The sequence below is a fragment of the Nerophis ophidion genome, linkage group LG17 (genome assembly GCF_033978795.1).
Source record: "Nerophis ophidion isolate RoL-2023_Sa linkage group LG17, RoL_Noph_v1.0, whole genome shotgun sequence".
Taxonomy (NCBI): domain Eukaryota; kingdom Metazoa; phylum Chordata; class Actinopteri; order Syngnathiformes; family Syngnathidae; genus Nerophis; species Nerophis ophidion.
The window spans coordinates 34,100,070-34,121,263 of record NC_084627.1 but is presented as its reverse complement, the minus strand read 5'-3'; the positions used below and the strand labels follow the sequence as shown (position 1 = coordinate 34,121,263).

Here is a 21,194-nt window from a genome sequence, read left to right as displayed (position 1 = left end):
AAATCAAAAAAAATAAGAGTAAATTATACTGTAACACACCTTTACCACCACCATCCATCCATCTTCTTCCGCTTATCCAAGGTTGGGTCGCGGGAGCAGCAGCCTAAGCAGGGAAGCCCAGTCTTTCCTCTCCCGAGCCGCTTCGTCCAGCTCTTCCTGGGGGACCCCGAGGCGTTCCCAGGCCAGCTAGGAGACATAGTCTTACCAACGTGTCCTGGGTCTTCCCTACTAGTATAGGTCATCGTCATCACCCAATAGATCAGTAATGATGTGCCACAGATACTTAGTTTTATCACACACACTCAGCACCTGTCCTGACAGATAGAATTAATTAAGGAAAAGAAAGATCCTTGTCTTCTCTTGTTCTACATATCATGATGACACTCTTCTTTGCATTATATTTCACATCATATTTCAAACCATAATCTGTACATATATTCAATTAGGCGACATTCACATTAATTAAAGATGACCATAAGCAATATTTATTAAAACATATTTACAATGCGACATTCCCGCGTGGTGGTATTCCTCCGAGTTACCAGGGGGCGCATTCTGTTTTAGACACTTGATTTGATGCCTTCACGTACCTACTTTTAGTCAGTTATTATAGTTTCGGGTATTTCATGAGGCGGTAGACGGGTTAAAGTAATCACGCCAATGTTGTGTTGGTATATATTGATTATTACATTTAACATAATCGTTTTGGTTTAAATTACTACTTGTAGCAACAACATTATTCGATGGACCGCTTAGATGACAACCGCCGTTAAAATACAAGAATACTTGTGGTTTTTAAAATTCCTGGTAATCCTAAACGTATCCTGGGTCCTGCGTGTTGGAGTCGACACAGCAAAGATGCAGCGAGAAAAAACAAATAACTCAGGCGGGGCTGAAAAGTAACTATACGTTGTTTTGTACATTTTACTTATAATTGCATTTTATTTATTCACTATAAACCTTTTGGGCTTGTTCTGCGAGTGTATTGTTACCCAAATAACGAGTAAAATGTCTTCTCTTCAGGCCTGACCGGGAGGCTGCCATCATGTCCAAGTACTACGATGGAGTTGAATTTCCTTTTTGCGACGAATTCTCCAAATATGAAAAACTGGCAAAAATAGGACAAGGAACGTTTGGGTAAGTAAATTAACTCGTGTAAATATTTTATATTTAAAAATTTCGTGTGCGCCAGAACTGACAACAATGTGTTGTGTTCGTGTGACTCACACTGCTAACTGCTAACTAGATGGAAACAAATAGCGGTTAGCTTTGTCCACATCTGGAGAATTAAACAATAATACATTATTAATATTTTTTTATCAGGTATGAAATATATTTATTTATTAAATATTAACCATAGGGCTGGGCGATATTGGCTTTTAATAATATCGCGATATTTCTCTGCCATATTGCGATATACGCTATATATAACGATATTTTGGGGCTTCACGGTGGCAGAGGGGTTAGTGCGTCTGCCTCACAATACGAAGGTCCTGCAGTCCTGGGCTCAAATCCAGGTTCGGGATCTTTCTGTGTGGAGTTTGCATGTTCTCCCCGTGAATGCGTGGGGTCCCTCCGGGTACTCCGGCCTCCTCCCACTTACAAACACATGCACCTGGGGATAGGTTGATTGGCAACACTAAAATTGGCCCTAGTGTGTGAATGTGAGTGTGAATGTTGTCTGTCTATCTGTGTTGGTCCTGCGATGAGGTGGCGACTTGTCCAGGGTGTACCCTGCCTTCCGGCCGATTGTAGCTGTGATAGGCGCCAGCGCCCCCCGCCACCCCATAAAAGGGAATAAGCGGTAGAAAATGGATGGATGGATGGATAACGATATTTTGCCTTGGCCTTGAATGAACACTTGATGCATATAATCACAGCAGTATGATGATTCTATGTGTCTTCATTAAAACATTCTTCTTCATACTGCATTAATATATGCTACTTTTAAACTTTCATGCAGAGAGGGAAATCAGAACTAAGTCAATTGACCAAACCTGTATTCATTAAATACTCTTCATTCTCTAACGGGTGACTTTTTAAATGAAAGAACAAATTAATAGTGTTGCTACTTTTTTTTAGTAACACTTTTGCTGCATACCTTGCATTGATTGATTGATACTTTAATTAGTAGATTGCACTGTACAGTACATATTCCGTACAATTGACCACTAAATGGTAACACCAGAATACATTTTTCAACTTGTTTAAGTCGGGCTCCACGTTAATCAATTCATGGTACAAATATATTCTATCAGCATAATACAGTCATCACACAGGTTAATCATCAGAGTATATACTTTGAACAGCATATTGCTGTTGTCTGCCGAATATCTTCCCACTTGAAGCCAAACCACTGCCAGATGATGGACCCCCTGCTCTTTATGTTGGGCATTTGTTGTTCTTCCTCCATTTGTGATCAGTTTCACACAATCTCTCTCTTGTATTGTCACAAGCTCCGCTCTGCTCGACTTGCCTAAGCTAACTTTAGCCATGCTGCTACCTCTCTGATCGGCGAGAACTATGACGCTAGACTCGCGAGAGTATGTGACGTATGTAAGAAGGCGGGCTTGTTTTCTGTATCTGTCAGAATGAGAGATGAGGAGCACTGAGAAACGCCTGTTGTGTAATGCACGCAGCTTAATGCCATGCTAACGTTAGCTCTCGGCGAGAGCGTGTGGCGCTACATGCGTGACTGTATGTGACGTATGTAAGAAGGCAGGCTTGTTTTACGTCTCTGTGAGAAGGGAAGACGAGAAGGAGTGAGACACGCCAGTAATGTAATGCACGCAGCTTAAAGCAACAGTGTGAGAACATATAATCGAATATTACGATATAGTCATTTTCTATATCGCACAGAGACAAACCTGCGATATATCGTATATATCGATATATCGCCCAGCCCTAATTAGCCACTTAGAAAACAATATACACATTGGTTTGTCTAGCTCGTACTTGGAGGGGGGTAATACTACAATTTTGGATCAATCCTAGGTCCAGTATTGCCGATAACGAGTATTTTTTTTAGTAATGTGGTACTTGAGTCTAGACCTAAACTAAAATACCGTCCACTTCATCGTATTTGATTGTTGTTGTTTTTTTTTTATATTCCACTGTTGTACCAACTCATATATCACTAAAAGCTACCAAAATATACTCACAAAGACTGCCACGATGCAAGCTGAGCATAGAGACTAATACCATCCATCCATTTTCTACCGCTTATTCCCTTTGGGGTCACTATCTCAGCTACAATCAGGCGGAAGGCGGTGTACACCCTGGACAAGTCGCCACCTCATTTTCTATAATGTGTTCAAGGGGCTTGCGATATGGCCTTTTATTAATATCTCTATTTTTAGGCCATGTCATGATACACCATATATATCTCGATATTTTGCCTTTGCTTTGAATAAACACTTGATGCATATAATCACAGCAGTATGATAATTCTATGTGTCTACATTAAAACATTATTTTTCATTTTGAATTAATATATGCTCATTTTAAACTATAATGCAGAGAAAGAAATCACAACTAAGTCAATTGACCAAAACTGTATTTATAAAACATTTATTAAGCAGTCGCACAAACATTCATGACATTTCAAAACAGAAAGCGCAAGATTGTCAGACATTTTAAAACAAGCTATTAATGCACTTTGGTGCATGATGTTACTCAGATGATATATCAAAACAACACTGGATTAAAGTGCATTTTTTACAGAATGCCACTACAATATTTTAAAACAAATAAAGTGCACTTTAGTGCATGATGTCACACAAGATATTTAAAAAACTTTAAAATAAAAATTAGCCTTATAGTAGGAATTTAAATAGTGTATGTCCTTCGCTATGTGGTAGGTTCCTGCGGACGCTATGTCTTTCTACTGTTGACTATTTTTTGTTGATGTGGAAATGTAAGACGTCAGGCAGAATTGGGTCAGTGCTGGTTGATTCGGCATTTTGTTGGGAGATGTTGACATGCACAGTTTTAAGCACTCTTCACTCTCTAGCGGGTGACTTTTCAAATGATGCTTCAAATTAGTAGTGCTGCTACTTCTTCTAGTAACGCTTTTGCCGCATACTTGACATAATGCGGTTGTATGTTCAACAAGTTTACAAGTTTACAAGTTTATTCACAATACCATATAGCAATTACAATAATGGTGGATGTCATCATTTAAAGATGTTGGTACGTGAAAGGGTCCCCCAAATAAGATAGAAGAAGCTTTTAACAGGGGGTCCAAAGGACAATATATACATGGAAAGATTAAACATGGTAGCAAGCACAACAACAAAAAACAAAAATAAAACAACAACGCTATTTGATAAACACAAGATAATAGTACAATAGCAGGCATACACATACATACATACATACATTCATTCAACCATGCAAAACCCAACAGTAGTCTACCCCACATGAGGCATTAAAGATAGGTGGTTAATAGGTAAGTTTTCAGTTTCTTTTTGAAGTTGGAGAATGGATACAGCATATTGAGGCTCTCATTAAGCTGGTTCCAAATCTTTGGTCCCCTGCATACGACACTGCGAGCGGTACAAGCCAGTAAACGATGTTTACCTGTTATCAGATCTAAGTTACGAGTGTTGTGGGCATGCTGGGGATGGTAGATAGGAAACCAAGCTACAGAGCCTAAGATTCAGCCTGTAAATGACTTGATAGGTTAAACAAGCATTTTGATAAATATTGAACTCTGTCAGACAGTCTTAAGAGATGATATTTATGAAATAGATGACGAGTGGGGGCATTAAACTTGGACCATGACAGGGCCCGTATAATTTTCTTTTGCATGGATTCTAATTTGTGAAGGTAGGTAGGAAAGGTGTTACACCAGATGATATTACAGTAGTTTAGATGTGGTTCAAAGAGAGTTTTGTATAAGGTAATTAGAGCATAAAGAGGAAGATAATGACGAAGGTGAAAGAACAGGCCAACATCTTCCCGCTTAAAGCCAAACCGCCGCCAGACGATGGACCCGCTGCTGTTTTTCTTGGGAATTATTTATTCCTCCATTTGTTACCAGATTCGTATTTCCCTCTCTTGTAATACCACTCGCACAGCTCCGCTTACACCACCTGCCACAGCTAACTTTACCCATGCCGCTACCTCTCTGCTCCGCGAGGGCGTATGACGTTGCATTCGCAACATTATGTGATGTATGTAAGAAGGTGTGCTTTTTATGTCTCAGTGAGGAGAGACAAGAAAGAGTGAGAAAAGCCTGAAGTGTAAAACCCGCACCTAAAAGCAACTGCGTGAGAACATATACTCGAATAGTCATGATACAGATATTTTCTATATCGCACAGAGACAAATCCGCGATATATCAAGTATATTCGATATATCGCTCAGCCCTAATGTGTTCATACTTTCTATATGCTCTTTGGTGTCATTTTAATGCTGGTGTCTCTGGTCTAGCAATATATATTTAAATGAACCGATCCACACCACTTAAAGGGAACTGCACTTTATTTGGAATTTTGCCTATGGTTTACAATCATTATGAACGACATGACGACGGATGTATTTTTCTTTAATGCATTCTAAATATTGAATAAATGTGATCAAAAGTCCGCTTACAAGGAGCATATGGACGCCGCTCTATGCTGCCTATAAAGCTCTTAAAAACATTCAAACACCTCCATTAAGGTTTTATATACATGAAGTAAGTATATATGTAATGTAGTAACAGGCACATTTATAATAAAAATTAATATTTCTGTATTTTGCAAATTTTGTGCATTGCGGCACATTAATAAAAAAAAAATGCAGCACAAATAATCACTGATTATTACTTATAGACGGTAAGAGAGCCAACAAACATAGGAAAACATCACTTACTGTATAAGGTTTGCTGTCATTAGGATGCCGACTGCTAGGATGTTTATATAGTGCCATGTAGATGAAGAATGACTCCTAATCCTTGGTGGTAGCGGGGGTGTATATTGTAGCGTCCCAGAAGAGTTAGTGCTGCAAGGGGTTCTGGGTAATTGTTCTGTTGTGTTACGGTGCAGATGTTCTCCCGAAATGTGTTTGTCATTCTTGTTTGGTGTGGGTTCACAGTGTGGTGCATATTTATAACAGTCTTTAAAGTTGTTTATACGGCTACCCTCAGTGTGACCTGTATGGCTGTTGATCAAGTATGCGTTGCATTCACTTGTGTGTGTTTAAAAGCCGCATATATCATGTGACTGGGCCGGCACGCTGTTAGTATGGATGAAAAGCAGACGTGACAACAGATTGTAGAGGACGCTAAAGGCAGTGCCTTTCAAGGCATGACCCCAATGTTGTTGTTTGGTTGGAAATCGGGAGAAAATCAGGGGAATGTTTGCACCGGGAGATTTTTGGGAGGGGAACTGAAATTTGGGAGTCTCCCGGAAAAATCTGGAGGGTTGGCAAATTTGGGTGTGTGTTGCTGTAGAGGACATTTGGTATTGCACATACGCCAGTCTCAACGCGGGATACAACCCGGGAGCAGATATCATCCAATAAAAACATAGCAACAATTGTCATGAAGAGGACATTTTATTTGCTTCACAATTTAAAAGAACAGAACATTTTGAAGTGTGTCGATTGTAGAAAAAAAACAGATTTATTTAAAAAGGTAGCTCAGGAAAATGTAAAATCCTACTTAATTTGGACTCCCAAACAAAATACGAATATGATGAAAGATAGATGAAGCAGGTTTATTAAACACAAATAGTAAAGCGTACACAAACCTCATGCTGTATTTGTGCACTCCCAACTGACTGGCAATAACTCGACGTGTTCTCCACAACCTGCAAGATAGTCCAGAACAATAGCAAACTTAATCTGAAAGAGAATCAGTCTTTTTCTTCGGGTTTAAAACTCCTTCCATCAGTCGACAAAGCCTTATGAATGAACTCTTAAGACATAAAAAGTTTTGCTTCCATGATTCCTCGTCCAAAAAAACTATTTTCTTTGCTTCTGACCTGCGTCCGTCCTGATACATGGTTGGTAGTAGCATCATGTTAGTAGCACAATACAAGATACTTTCTTGATGCTGTCTGCTATTTAACATCAACATAGCCATAACAGACGTAAAATGGTAAATGGCTGTACTTGTATAGCGCTTTTCTACCCATTTTCAAGGAGCCTAAAGCGCTTTGACAGTATTTCCACATTCACCCATTCACACACACATCCACACACTGATGGCGGGAGCTGCCATGCAAGGCGCTAACCAGGGCCCATCAGGAGCAACGGTGAAGTGTCTTGCTCAAGGACACAACGGACGGTGAAGGTAGAAGGTGGGGATTGAACCAGTAACCCTCAGATTGCTGGCACGGTCACTCTCCCAGCTTCGCCATGCCGTCCCACGTAATAAGTGTAATCTGTGCCAGTATTAAAGCGGAGATCAATTAAAACGATTTGTAAGGCTCACCAGATGGCGAGTGTGGCGTCATCGGGCAACCGGAAAATACATTAATTTACCTTTTCCCATCTTTTAAGGGCCTTGTGGCGACCCATCAGCGTTCCTGTTGTCTAACCCTGTACACTGTTTGTTTGTCTAATATTGAACGGGTTTGTGATGAAAACAAAGGTTCGTTGTACTTGTGCAATGACAATAGATAGATAGTACTTTATTAAAGAATAAAGACCTATCCTATCCTAGTTCAATTCGTTTTTTAGGGAAATACAATGTAAATGGAATTAATTACTTTTTTAAAGTAATTTTTATAACAATTTTCATAAATATGTGACACTACGGTATGATGGCAGTGCCTCGCAATGGCCCCCACCTCAGTTTTGTGAATGTGTATTCATATATTCTCTTGTCTTTCATAGGGAAGTGTTCAAAGCCAAACACAGACAAACTGGAAAGAAGGTTGCCCTGAAGAAGGTTTTAATGGAAAATGAAAAAGAAGGGGTAAGATGTTTGAGTTTGAGTTTATTTCGAACATGCAAGCATACAACATCCAGATTCTCTTTTCAACATGTTCGTGTCAACGAGTGCTTTCTCTCTTTGTTTGTTTTATCGTCGGTTGTAGTGCAAAAGCAATCTGAACCTAATCCAATCCAGTTTGTCATTACACACACCACGGCTATTGTGTGAAGAGTTTGACATGTTCAGTATATGATTAGCCAGTTCTGTTATAGCAGTATCATCTTCGTTTTCAAGAGTCCCACTTCATACCCAGAGTCGAGCAAACTCTGCCATGAATGTCCGCAGTCAATCAGATCTTCTGAATTTGAGCACACTGACGCTTTGTGTCGTTTACATTTTTATGTCACTGATTATGAAATAAAGGAGCTCTGTAAAGCAGAAAAATAAAGAGGCGGTGGTACGTATGCCCACTTAATGCCAGAGACATGGAAGTGTAGTATGCCGTGCTGGAAAAGGAGATGATATATCTTAAAAAAAATGTCATCAGAAAAATGCAATGGTCTAGTTCGGCGCCTAGCCCCACTATTTTTGCACTCTAGAATCCCCCGTCAGCGCTGCACGAGGACGACAGTGTTGATGTGAAAAATGCATGCCTGCGTTGTGTGACACCAGGGCATGGAGCACAGTCTGTGCGTTAGGAATGGGAATTAATATGATTTTTCCGATTCCACTTTTGAGTCTACTTAACGATTCGGTTCTTTATTGATTCCCTTATCGATTCTTATTTGGCAAAAAAGAGAACAAAAGGGTGTATTAGCATCATGTTGTTTATTTTATTACCTTGCAAAGCCAACAGTGAGATCTTAAGAGGTACATAGTACAGACAAATAAATATAACAAATATTTTTCTGTAGAATTTAACAAAATAAAAAACATTTTTGGAAATTACTTAAAGTAACATTTAGTAACATTTTAAAAACTTTTAAGGATCATTGTCATCTCCCGAGACTAAAAAACACAATATCAGTGCAGTGATCCAATGTGTTGTGACCTCTAGTGGAGAAGTTGATAAACTGGTGGAGTTTTGGGATATTTTTCCAGAGGTCACAGTGATTAAAATCCTCTGAAATAATAAAAACAGCATCAGGGTATAAGTTCTAATGTCCAGAGATCATGTTAAGCTGTTCTTTGAGTGCCTTGACTCGTTCGTATCGTCAATAGAATACACTGCAGTTCCTTGGGTATATAAGATGGTCTGCACTTTATGGTAATAAACTCCACGTGTTCACAACTGCGATATTACCTTGTTGTTAGTCCTCCCATTTTTTTTGGACCAAAATCGCTGTCCCTCCCCCGCGGGTCTTTCCGCAGTGCGCAGACTTGAGGTCGGCTCTGAAGAGCGTGTAGCATGCCAGTGTTATATCTTCATTGGGAGTCCTTTCTCCGAGCCACAGCACATAGCCTCTGCGTAGCCATCATACTGAGAAGGTTGTCCACTTTATTTCCAAGCGACTGGACGTTGGCAAAATATTTGCTAACCTGGTGTCAGAGTCTTTGCTCAGCGCCTCCTGCCTGCAACGCCTCCGTGTCGGTCTCGGGGCGCCAAGCAAATCCCTGGCTGCAGCCCAGCCCTGTGTAGTTCCGGCCTGAAGATGTAGTTCCAGAAAGGAATCGAACAGTTTGGTATTAAAATGTCCTTTGTGACTCATCTGACTAAGCAGTATCAGTGTAGCCCGATCGTACTTGACGTTACCCCTAACTTACCAGACATAAATGAAAGAAAACAATAACAGGAATACTAGAAAAAACCTGACTCGAAGAAAAAAGAAAAAAATCTCTACAAAATTGCATTTGGAAGTAAATCGTTTATTTTTTTTAGCAAATTTTATTTATGTAAGCAAATAACCTGTGATTAATCATGATTTATCATTTAAGAGTGATTTTAAATAATCGCAGCCCTATTAGAAATACAAATGATCTTTCTTCTGTTTCTTGTTTTTGTGTTTTTTTATGTCACGAGCACAACTATGTTTTTAGACGGAGGGGGCGACTCGAGTCGCACATAAAACACATAATTATTACACATCAGAAATTATCATCTTGCCTTGTATTCCTACTTAAACAAGGTGAAGTGACAAACATTACCCCCTATTGTTTGTGAGTTAGACAGCATTTTGCCAAATACCAAATTCAAGCAATGGCATGTAAACAAAAATTTCTATAAGTGTGGAGAGACCCAACTATTTTAACTCTGAAATGCAACTGTTTGAGTGCATGTAAACATATTGAGTGTGAGTGCAGAAGGGGGCTAGAGGAAGTCAATCCCAACAATGATCTTGAATGCAAAATATTCTATTTTGGGCGTTTACTTAACAATTTTGCTCTCTTTGCTTTTACAGTTTCCAATCACTGCGCTCAGGGAGATAAAGATCTTGCAGCTGCTCAAACACGAGAATGTGGTAAACTTGATTGAGATCTGCAGAACCAAAGGTTGGTGACATCCAGCTCTGTGTATGGTGCTTTTTAGTACACCAATGATTGTGTGTGCAAGTTACTAATGAAAGTACACATTAGAGGAATCAAGAAAGTATTGAAGACATGAAATGGGACCAAATTTAGTACCTGAGGTCCCAGATTTAGCCCAATGAGTACCACCAGAACCATAGTACTGTATGAACATAATACTTTAAATAGATTACCTTATAAATAACATTGTTGTTCTATGTTCATGTTGTTCCAAAGAGCATGGATACATATTCTTTATATATTGTTATATTAGTTTTGGACATTATACTTTTTTGGTGTTGAACTTCAATATATATATATATATATATATATATATATGTATATATACATGCATACATGCATGCATACATGCATGCATACATGCATGCATACATGCATACATGCATGCATACATGCATGCATACATGCATACATGCATACATGCATGCATACATGCATACATGCATACATGCATACATGCATGCACACACACACTCACACACACCTACTCAGTGGCCAGAGTGTCCGCCCTGAGATAGGTAGGTCCGGCCGAGTCATACCAAAGACTATAAAAATGGAATCCATTACCTCCCTGCTTGGCACTCAGCATAAAGGGTTGGAATTGGGGGTTAAATCACCATAAATGATTCCCGGGCGCAGCACCGCTGCTGCCCACTGCTCCCCACTGCTCCCCTCACCTCCCAGGGGGTGATCAAGGGTGATGGGTCAAATGCAGAGAATAATTTCGCCACATGTGTGTGACAATCATTGGTAATTTAATTTTTAATTAATATAATTATTTTGATATATCAGGTGTACAATACCATGTTCATTATCTTCAGTGCACTTACACAGAGCCCTAGGAACATTATAAACACTTGTGGAATTATAAATCAGCATCATGGTGATATATTACATATGAGGTGAAGTGTCCATTATTTCATATAGCGCACACTAACAAGGAAACAAGGGAAGCTCTTTAATAGTTAAGTGCTTAAGCGCACGGACATGCGTGTGCCACTGCAAAACTTTTTCGAATGGCTATAAATTGCACTTTGTATAGAGTCATTTAACAAAAACAAAAACACTTTCTTTTGGGATTGCACATTATACAAATAAGTAAAATCCAGCAATGAGAGCAGTTTATAGTTTTAGTAATTGGACAAACATAGGGTTTTCCTCTCTATGGGCATTACACCTTTAGCGCTGTGCAGTCTGACCGCTCTAGTGATCGTTCTCCATCCTGTTCCTTTCAAAGCATACTTGATACCTTATGTAAGTGATTCCAACACAGTAAGCTGTTTTTTAGTGAGAGTTTGTTTGGTTTTGCAGTCCCGTTCGCCTCGTAATGATTCAGATGCTGGGAAAGGTTTATGGTGCTATTACTTTTTTTTTTTTAAACAAACTTTGTAACATGCAGTCATTTGTCCATCCACCCATCCATCCATTTTATACCGGTTCTCCCTTTTGGGGTAGCGGGGGTGCTGGAGCCTATTCCAGCTGCACTTGGACGGAAGGCTGAGTCCCCCCTAGACAAGTTGCCACCTCATTGCAGGGCCAACACAGATAGACAGATAGCCCGGAGATCGAACCCAGGACCTCTTTATTGTGAGGCACACACACTAACCCCTGTTTCATGTCTGTCGCCGCAAAACCACTCATCTGGCGACACCCTTCTTTTAAACAACATTTTCGCTTTCATTCGCGTTGGCCATGTTGTTGCTATGTGTGTGAATCTCAGCCTATATGTGCTTGGTTGATTTTTTTTTTGTCTCCTTTTTCTTGAAGCAACTCAGTATAATCGCTACAAAGGCAGCATCTACCTGGTGTTTGACTTTTGTGAGCACGACCTGGCCGGGCTGCTGAGCAACACCAATGTAAAGTTCACCCTGTCAGAGATCAAGAAGGTCATGCAAATGTTGCTCAATGGATTGTACTACATCCACAGAAACAAGGTAAGGCAAATTTAACCACTGTATCTTAGTCTTAAACAGGGTATCTTATAAACTCTTACATCCAACAATAAGGTCTTATATCCAACAATTTCAATTTAAGGCCTTAAAATGTGTGAGTCTCCTAAAAGCTCATAAAAGGTCTTAAAAATCTATTAACATTACTTTTATGTAAAACATGGTGTGGAAGTTGCCCTTTAGTGGGTTCTTTGGTCTACCACACACTGCCAGGAGAGCCGGAATTCAGGGTATTAAATTGTTTTCCATGTTTTCATAAATAGTGCGAGTGTTTTGCTTGCGTCTTGTGTCCCTCTCACCCTCTCTGGCTCTCACTCCACCTCCAAAAACGTGTCTCGTTCCGGCTGCTGCTAATAAAGGTGACTGATGATTAGATAACAAGGCCCACCTGGCCCATCCACTCACTTGTCGCTGTCTTCGAGGCCGGTCCTGGCACACCCCATTCCTCGGCAGGTCCACCGTCCACGCCCCCCTCCACATACCTCCACCGCCAGACTCAGGCCGGGAAGCCGTCCGGCCGGGCCCGCTCCCCCCTCACCCCCTCCTCCTGTGAAGGAGCGGGAGAGGAAGTCAGGCCCGGCCATCTGCGCTCCCGGTCTGAGGATCACTCTAAAGTTGGGGCGGTCAAAGCCCCCCACCTGCTGGGACAAAAAGCCCTCTGCCCGATGCGTCAGCCTGCAGGCAAAACGGGAGAGAAAAATCAGGCATGTGCAGAGGGCCTTCTTGACCCTCTCAAACGCCTGCTGGCACTGCTCCGTCCATTGGACCAGATCTGGAGAACTCTTTCGGGTTAGGCCAGAGTTATTATTCAGTAATCTGAACAGAGATGTCAGTTCTTTTACCGAACTTGCAGAAATGTGTTGAAGATTAACTAATAGAAATGATTTGACTGAAATGCCAGAATAAGCTTGTGTGGTTGGATTCTCAAAAATGGTTTACAGTAATTCAACTTGTACTGGAAAACACCACAGGGAATACTTTCATTAAGACTTCCTCATACCGATTGACCATTTGGTTTCATCTTTTATATCAGATCCTTCACAGAGACATGAAGGCAGCCAACGTGCTCATCACCAGAGACGGGGTACTCAAGCTAGCTGACTTTGGTTTGGCTCGAGCTTTTAGCCTGGCCAAAAACAGCCAGGGAAACCGCTACACCAACCGCGTGGTCACATTGTGGTACAGACCTCCCGAGCTGCTGCTTGGTAAGAAGTGCCAATAGGCCGAAAACTTAACAGATATTTGGAAATAGCACAGACATTCTACAAGTTGGTGGTGTTCAACAGAGATGATAAAGCAATCACCTTGTTGTTTCTGTGGGCTCTAGGTGAGCGAGATTACGGCCCCCCTATCGACTTGTGGGGAGCGGGTTGCATCATGGCAGAAATGTGGACAAGAAGTCCCATCATGCAAGGAAACACAGAGCAGCACCAGCTAACTCTCATTAGTCAGCTTTGTGGCTCCATCACTGCTGAGGTATGTATTGTCCTCCTCATTAGATATAATCAATATTTCATCATGTCTCCTCAAGGTGGTTATGTTCAAATCTATTGAAAGAATGGAGCGGCTTACTTTCAATGCTTTGACATACAACTAAAGCTTTTCAGTAGACTTTTTATCCTATCAGGTTTCACAAATGCAGGAAAACCATGTCAACAAACTGTTGTTGGTTCAAAAATTAATCATCATTTTGTCTTGGAGAGTCACAAGTTACACTATTTTATAATTCTACATTTCCATGCACTAAATTAGATGTTTCAAATAGTTATTTTTTGTATGTCAACACCTACTTGTGAAATTCCAGTGTCCATGCATCTACACTGGGGCGCGCTAATTTCTTTTAGCACAGATAAATTAATTACTTTTCCAGTTGACCTATGACATCACACCAAAACAAGGAATTTTTGCAGCTCCTCACACATCACTCTTTAACGGGGGACCGAGGCGAAGACTGTTGGGAGAGAGAGTTGTTTTGGAGTTTTTTAAGTACGAAGGAAAATACTTTTTGTGCCTCCTGTAGTAGGGTTGCAAATGACACCAGATTCGTTTTTCTTCTTTGCGGCTTAATAAACACGATGGCCAAGCCTCTAGACTATAGCGTTAAAACAAGAGAGAGTGAGTGTCGAGTTTGATCAGAAAATGCTGTATTGCTGTTCTGTTCTTGGGTGTTACAGTCGTTCAAATAGAGAGATGGGAAATAGTTTTCATAGAGTCCCGAAAGAAGTGGCTCATAAAGTCAAGAAAAAACGAAAATGCGTCTAAGGAAATGGCTCTTTAAATATCACTGTCATCATCTTTTGGAATACAGTCGGACCGCTTGTATCTGCCGTGATCCCTTTGTAAAATGATTGTTTGAACATTTGATTTGTCTGGGAAACTTTCTGTGATGCAGTCGAGTTATATTAGTAGTGTTTGATAGCAGAACTAAACGTAAATAAATGACAATAGATCACATTAGTAATTTGTTATTTTGTGTTTGCTACGTCCAAATATAACTGCGAAAACCTGGCTATGCAAATAAACTAACATCATGTTCTAAGTCTTAGTAACAAATATAGCTATTGTTGGTCCAATCACCTGTATTTTCATTGACGATTTTCATAAAAAAACTAAAAGCTTAGTTGTTGTTGTGCAGGAGAGCCAAGTGCTTTATTTGACACGGGTGACCACATTATAGCGTCTTTGGTAAATATTTGTTCGTATCACGAAAATATCCTTAATAGTATTAACAAACTAGATGAATAAATCTCTCGTAGGCTCAACAGCATATACTAAATCTTGTATCGCTACCAAACATCGCTGAAAAACAGGGACATCTCTAGCTACATAATGAGATTAAATATGAACTTCACAGCAAAGAAACAACAGCATACATGAATTGTAGATGAGGCTAATTTTTGTAGAAGGAAACCAAATTCAAACAAACTTATCCTTTGTCTCATTAATCATCACGATCACAGCAGCACGGCACTTGTTATGTCAATTAAATACGATACTTAGCAACGTACAAATAACTCCAACTTTGTCTTTCAAGGATTAATACTTAATTTGTGGAACCTCAGATGTAAATACATGATGTGCCGCCGGTCTTTTCCTCCCTAAATACCATGTCAAGTGAACTGAGGTATGGTTTAAATGTTTTTTAAAAATATTTTTGTTAAGAGTGTAAAAATCCACTACATCCCATTTTAAATATTTTTTCATGATCGCTTTAATATTTGCCTTTAATATATTTTGACACCAGCGGCCGCATGGAGGAAAAGCTATTCCCACGAATAGAATTCCACAACTTCAAATTGTTTTACTTCGGCCCAAAACCGAACAAGCACATTCTGAACATGTACATATTACAAATAATCCTCCTGACAGAACACATCAAGTCAGTTGAAAATTGTGAGGAAAAAAATCTGTGCCGTTTCAAAAACATCATGAAGAGCACAATTAATTTAGACTTAATGTAAGTGTATCTATAGAGCAATTAATCTTTTAAGTCACAGCCCATCTAGGATTGAACAAAACACAAAATAAAGCATAAATAAAAACTTTTATGTAACTACCTCATTTGTCATTTCCACATATTAATCCTGTACTAAGTCAACAAACCATACAGACTGAGGTAGAAACTATTCAAGAGAGTTGAGTCACTCCCTTCCTTCAAGGCATCACTGTGTATTGGTAGAGAAATAAAAGCTGTGCAATGTGTGAACAATATCAATAAACCAACAGTATTGTAGTAAATCACACACTGTTCACTTGATTTAAATTTGCACACAAGACAATTTTCCCAGAACTATATCAATGTTCAGTGGCTCATGCATCAATTTAATTGGAATTACCAATTTGTATTTTACTCCTGTTTTACGTTGGGTCGAGGCGGAGGAGTCGAGCCCTGCTTTAGCTTGCTTGTTATACTTGCTCGCCCTTTTAAACTATTTGCCTACCTACAGAATTACTATTGGGACATCAAGTGGACACATTTAGAACAGCAGTTTCTTTCATTTAAAAATGCAGCCCAATTTTACACTTTGCAAACTTGTCTTGCGGGCTGCTTTGAACATGTCGCATGTTTGATATTCATGTGCTAAACCTTTCAAAATGAGCCTAAATCTGCACGAATGCAGGTAAATAAATAGTAGCCCAGTGGGGCTTAGACCATCGCCTGAAACCCAGAAGTGCCCAGATGTGCCTCAAGTTCACGTGATTGCAACCCAACTATACTCTTTCATTTGAGGTTCACTGTTGTTTTGTGTACAAGTGCAATGTGAAGAGGTTTTTGTACGCCTTCTTTTTTGCCTTGTAATATGATTGCTTCATTCTTTTCCATCTCACTCGTATTTGTTCTAATGTCCAAATGAAACTGGCATTCTCCATTACCTCAGCTACCTTCTTAAGTAATTCTGTGTTTCCTTTGTCCCCCATCGATGCACTTAAAAATATTCTGTTCTTTTCAATTTTAAAGCAAATATACATTCTCTTCTTTATTGCAGTTGTTACCTAAGTTTTGATTGAATGGGATCCGCTTCCGGGTTTTGTGCCACGCATTGAGGCTGGCGTATGCGCGACACAAAGGCTCCCCTCTGACGGCGCACACCCATTCAATACAAATGGTTTCACATAATCTAGATGTGTTAAACCAACTTCTCAAAGTCAAATATGTTCACATTAAGGTGTTTCCATTGCTTGTTGAATGCTTATTATGAGCCAAATTATTTGACAAAACAGACTGATTCAGTGCATAAAAACGTAGTCACTGTTAACCGCTTATGTTGATGTGAGTCAGGCAATTTGATGGATACCGACTTAAACGGGTTCCAATGTAAGACTGAAATGAACCTTGGATATACTTTAAGTTAGTCTGTGAACAGCTTGTGTAGCAGTCTAGATTTAATACCCACTGAAAATTACTTAGCACACCGGTTATTATCCATCAGCAAGCAACATGCGGGAGCACGACCCTTATGATATGCATAATTAAAACATGTTAAACACCCTTTCGTCATGTTCATGTATTCGCCTGCTTGACTGTACCATGTAAATTTGCATAACATAATGATTAGATTTGTTAGATTTAGTGCTGTGGGTACAACAACTTTCTAATACTGGTTCCTGGATGTTCAACATTGCACCAAATGGAAAAGGATCTCTTCGGGAGTTTGAGTAATTGAAGTGGTTTTCACTACCTAGATGCCCAACATAGGCGTAAATAGGGAGCAGTAGTTTCATTTAGGTGTGTCCCAGTCTGTTATTGATATGGAATATCGTAGGGCTGGGTGATATATCGATCTACTCGATATATCGCAGGTTTGTCTCTGTGCGACATAGAAAATGGCTATATCGTGATATTCGAGTATAAGTGAGAATAAGTGCACTTTTGTGCATGATGTCACCAAGATGACTTATCAAAACACTAAATTAAAGTGCACTTTCTGTACAGAATGCCAATACAATAGTTTAAAACAAGTAAAGTGGATTTTTGTGCATAATGTCACACAAGATATTTCAATAACTGTCAAATATAAATGAGCTGGATAATAGGAAATCAAATATGTCCTTCGCTATGTGGTAGGTTCCTTCGGACGTTATCCCCTTCTGTTGTTGACTATTTGTTTCATACAGTGTCAATCTGGAAATAGTTGCTTCGGCATTTTGTTGGTGTGGCACCCAACAGAGATGTTGACATGCACAGTTTCAAGCACTCTTCATTCTCTAGCGCGTGACTTTTCAAATGATGCTATATTTGCAGTAGGTTCTACTTTTTGCAGCAACGCTTTTGCCGCATAATTGTTCAACATATTACCGCTTGAAGCCAAACCACCGGCAGACAATGCACCCCGTGCTGTTTTTCTTGGAAATGAATTCTTCCTCCATTTGTTACCAGATTCGCAATTTCTCTCTCTCGTATTACCACTCGCACCGCAACGTTAGCATCACAGCTAACGTTACCATGTCGCTACCTCTCTGCTCCGCGGGAGCGTATGATGTTGCAGTATGTAAGAAGGTGCGCTCGTTTAAAGTCTCTTTGAGGAGAGACAAGAAAGAGTAGGAAAAACATGTAGTGTAATGCCCGCACCTATTAGCAACTGCGTGAGAACGTATACTCGAATATCACAATATAGTCATTTTCTATATCGCACAGAGACAAACCTGTGATATATCGAGTACATCGATTTATCGCCCAGTCCTAGATAAGAATCAAACAATTGTAACTCAGACAATGTCTTCAAGGCAGAAGCATATTACAAAATATCCATTAAGGAATGTGTTTGCATCATTCAACTTACCGCGAAATTAGCTTAATTTATTGATATATTGTGACAACTTGGTGTTGCCAAGAAACTAATTGCCACGCTGCCTAAATTTAAAGACATCATAAGCCAGTTCCAGATGGTTAATAATAAATAGGTTAGTGTTTTTCATACCCATCATTGTTCTCTGTTTGACTAGTTACACTTGATCAAAACTTTTCTAACATTCCACTCTACCAAATAATACAAGTATTTATAATTCATGGTGATATCGTATCGGATCAATATCTGTTTTTGAACAACACTAAAGGCTCCAAAATCAGTATCTTATCGTAAATTTAAAAGTTGTCTCAGGGTCACCTCAGTTAAATTTGGTTTCCTTGTCACACTCTCGTACTGGCCACTGAAAGTCCAAGCGGAAAGTGAGCTGCAGCACGGTGGACAAGAAGATCATACAACGCTTAAATAGGAAAGACCTCCCAATGAGTCTTATCGATGTTGTGTGTGCAAAATAGTCGCATGAGGGCTGCCAGCATTGCTGCAGTTTTAACCAGTGTGAAGCTGAAAGTATAAGCGATGAACTGGACAAGGATGTCTCCAGACCTAAACACTACTTGACAGTTGTGGGGCATTAAACGGTCTCTAACATCCTCCTGCTCCATCTTGGTGGAGTGGCAAACTATTCAGTAACCACCTGTTTGTAGCAAATTTCAAGCCCAAAAGAGTAGAGTGCTGGAAAATGTAACATTGTAAGTATTCATACTGTTTTCATTTAAGAGTGTACTCACTCGTTTGTAACTGTTTATGTGGTGTTTTTATCCAATACTACTTTGTAGTTTATTGATCTTTTTTGGGTTTCCCTCCAAAGGTGTGGCCAGGCGTGGACAAAAAATATGAGCTGTACCAGAAAATGGAGTTGCCCAAAGGCCAAAAGAGGAAAGTGAAGGATCGTCTCAAAGCTTACGTCAAAGACGCCTACGCTCTGGACCTTATTGACAAGCTGCTGGTCCTGGACCCTGCCCAGCGCACAGATAGTGATGACGCCCTCAACCATGACTTTTTCTGGTCTGACCCGATGCCGTCGGACCTGAAGACTATGTTGTCAACACACAACACATCCATGTTTGAATATCTGGCCCCTCCTCGGCGGAGAAGTCATATGCCCCAACAGCAGCCCAACCAGAACAGAAACCCCGCCACCACCAGTCAGACTGAGTTTGATAGAGTCTTTTGAGAAACAGACATTTTCTGTAAAAAAAAGTGCACCACTGATTTATACACCGTTTTATATCCTTATGTAATGCTCTGTCTGTGGGTGAAAAGAGAGACTTCAACTGACAGTAGCCATGCCAAGAGGTTTAATATTTAGTTTTACATGTATCAGTTTTGCTTTTCAATGATTTTTGAGTGTCTCACGTGTCTGCTCATAGCCGTGAAAATTGTGGGGTAAACCTATTCCAAATTTTACACATCGGCAACTCTGACACTCCTAAAATCCAAAACAAAAACATTGTTCCTTCTTAATTTGAATAAAAGCAAAACCCAAGCCACCAAAATCCTGAAATATGTTTGTATGGTAAGACCCCCAAACCCCTATCGCTTTTGTGCAATATTCTTCAACCAAATTTTAAGACATATTCGAGATATGACGGAATATCGAGGTTTCCGCTGGGCATTAAAAAGCATTTAATGTAGAGATGTCCAATAATGGCTTTTTTACCGATATTCCGATATTGTCCAACTCTTAATTACCGATACCGATATATACAGTTCTGGAATTAATACATTATTGTGCCTAATTTTGTTGTGCTGCCCCGCTGTATGCATCAAACAATGTAACAAGGTTTTCCAAAATAAATCAACTCAAGCGATGGAAAAAATTGTCAACATGACACTGCCATATTTATTATTGAAGTCACAAAGTGCATTATTTTTTTTAACATGCCTCAAAACAGCAGCTTGGAATTTGGGACATGCTCTCCCTGAGAGAGCATGAGGAGGTTGAGGTGGGCGGGGCTGTATATTGCAGCGTCCCGGAAGAGTTAATGCTGCAAGGGGTTCTGGGTAATTTTTCTGTTGTGTTTATGTTGTCTTACGGTGCGGATGTTCTCCCGAAATGTGTTTGTTATTTTGTTTGGTGTGGGTTCAAAGTGTGGCGCATGTTTGTAACAGTGTTAAAGTTGTTTATACGGCCACCCTCAGTGTGACCTGTATGGCTGTTGACCAAGTATGCTGTGCATTCACTTGTGAGTGTGAAAAGCCGTAGATGTTACGTGACTAGGCCGGGTCTCAAAGGCAGTACCTTTTAAAGTTTATTGGTGCTCTGTACTTCTCCCTACGTCCGGTTACACAGCAGCGTTTTAAAAAGTTCTAAGTTCACAATACGAAGTTCCTGCAGTCTTGGGTTCAAATCCAGGCTCGGGATCTTTCTGTGTGGAGTTTGCATGTTCTCCCCGTGAATGCGTGGGTTCCCTCCGGGTACTTCGGCTTCCTCCCACTTCCAAAGACATGCACCTGGGGATAGGTTGATTGGCAACACTAAATTGGCCCTAGTGTGTGAATGTGAGTGTGAATGTTGTTTGTCTATCTGTGTTGGCCCTGCGATGA

General features: G+C 40.0%; 1 protein-coding gene across 1 annotated transcript; it reads left to right on the top strand.

The window, feature by feature from the left end:
• Nucleotides 1–606: 606 nt before the first annotated feature.
• cdk9 (cyclin-dependent kinase 9 (CDC2-related kinase)) lies at nucleotides 607–20,479 on the top strand. The gene is made up of 8 exons (XM_061876786.1): nucleotides 607–899; nucleotides 1,024–1,137; nucleotides 7,828–7,909; nucleotides 10,267–10,357; nucleotides 12,161–12,327; nucleotides 13,376–13,547; nucleotides 13,670–13,818; nucleotides 19,456–20,479. Exons 1-8 carry the CDS (start codon nucleotides 757–759, stop codon nucleotides 19,819–19,821), a joined length of 1,284 nt encoding a protein of 427 aa, XP_061732770.1. The 5' UTR covers nucleotides 607–756; the 3' UTR covers nucleotides 19,822–20,479.
• Nucleotides 20,480–21,194: the final 715 nt, after the last annotated feature.

Excerpts from the sequence above, each read along its gene's own strand:
- cdk9 (XM_061876786.1), top strand. The coding sequence starts at position 757 with ATGACAACCGCCGTTAAAATACAAGAATACTTGTGGTTTTTAAAATTC. Across the intron at positions 900-1,023 it reads AACTCAGGCGGGGCTGAAAA|GCCTGACCGGGAGGCTGCCA; the intron begins GTAACTATACGT and ends TCTTCTCTTCAG. Across the intron at positions 10,358-12,160 it reads TGAGATCTGCAGAACCAAAG|CAACTCAGTATAATCGCTAC; the intron begins GTTGGTGACATC and ends TTTTTCTTGAAG.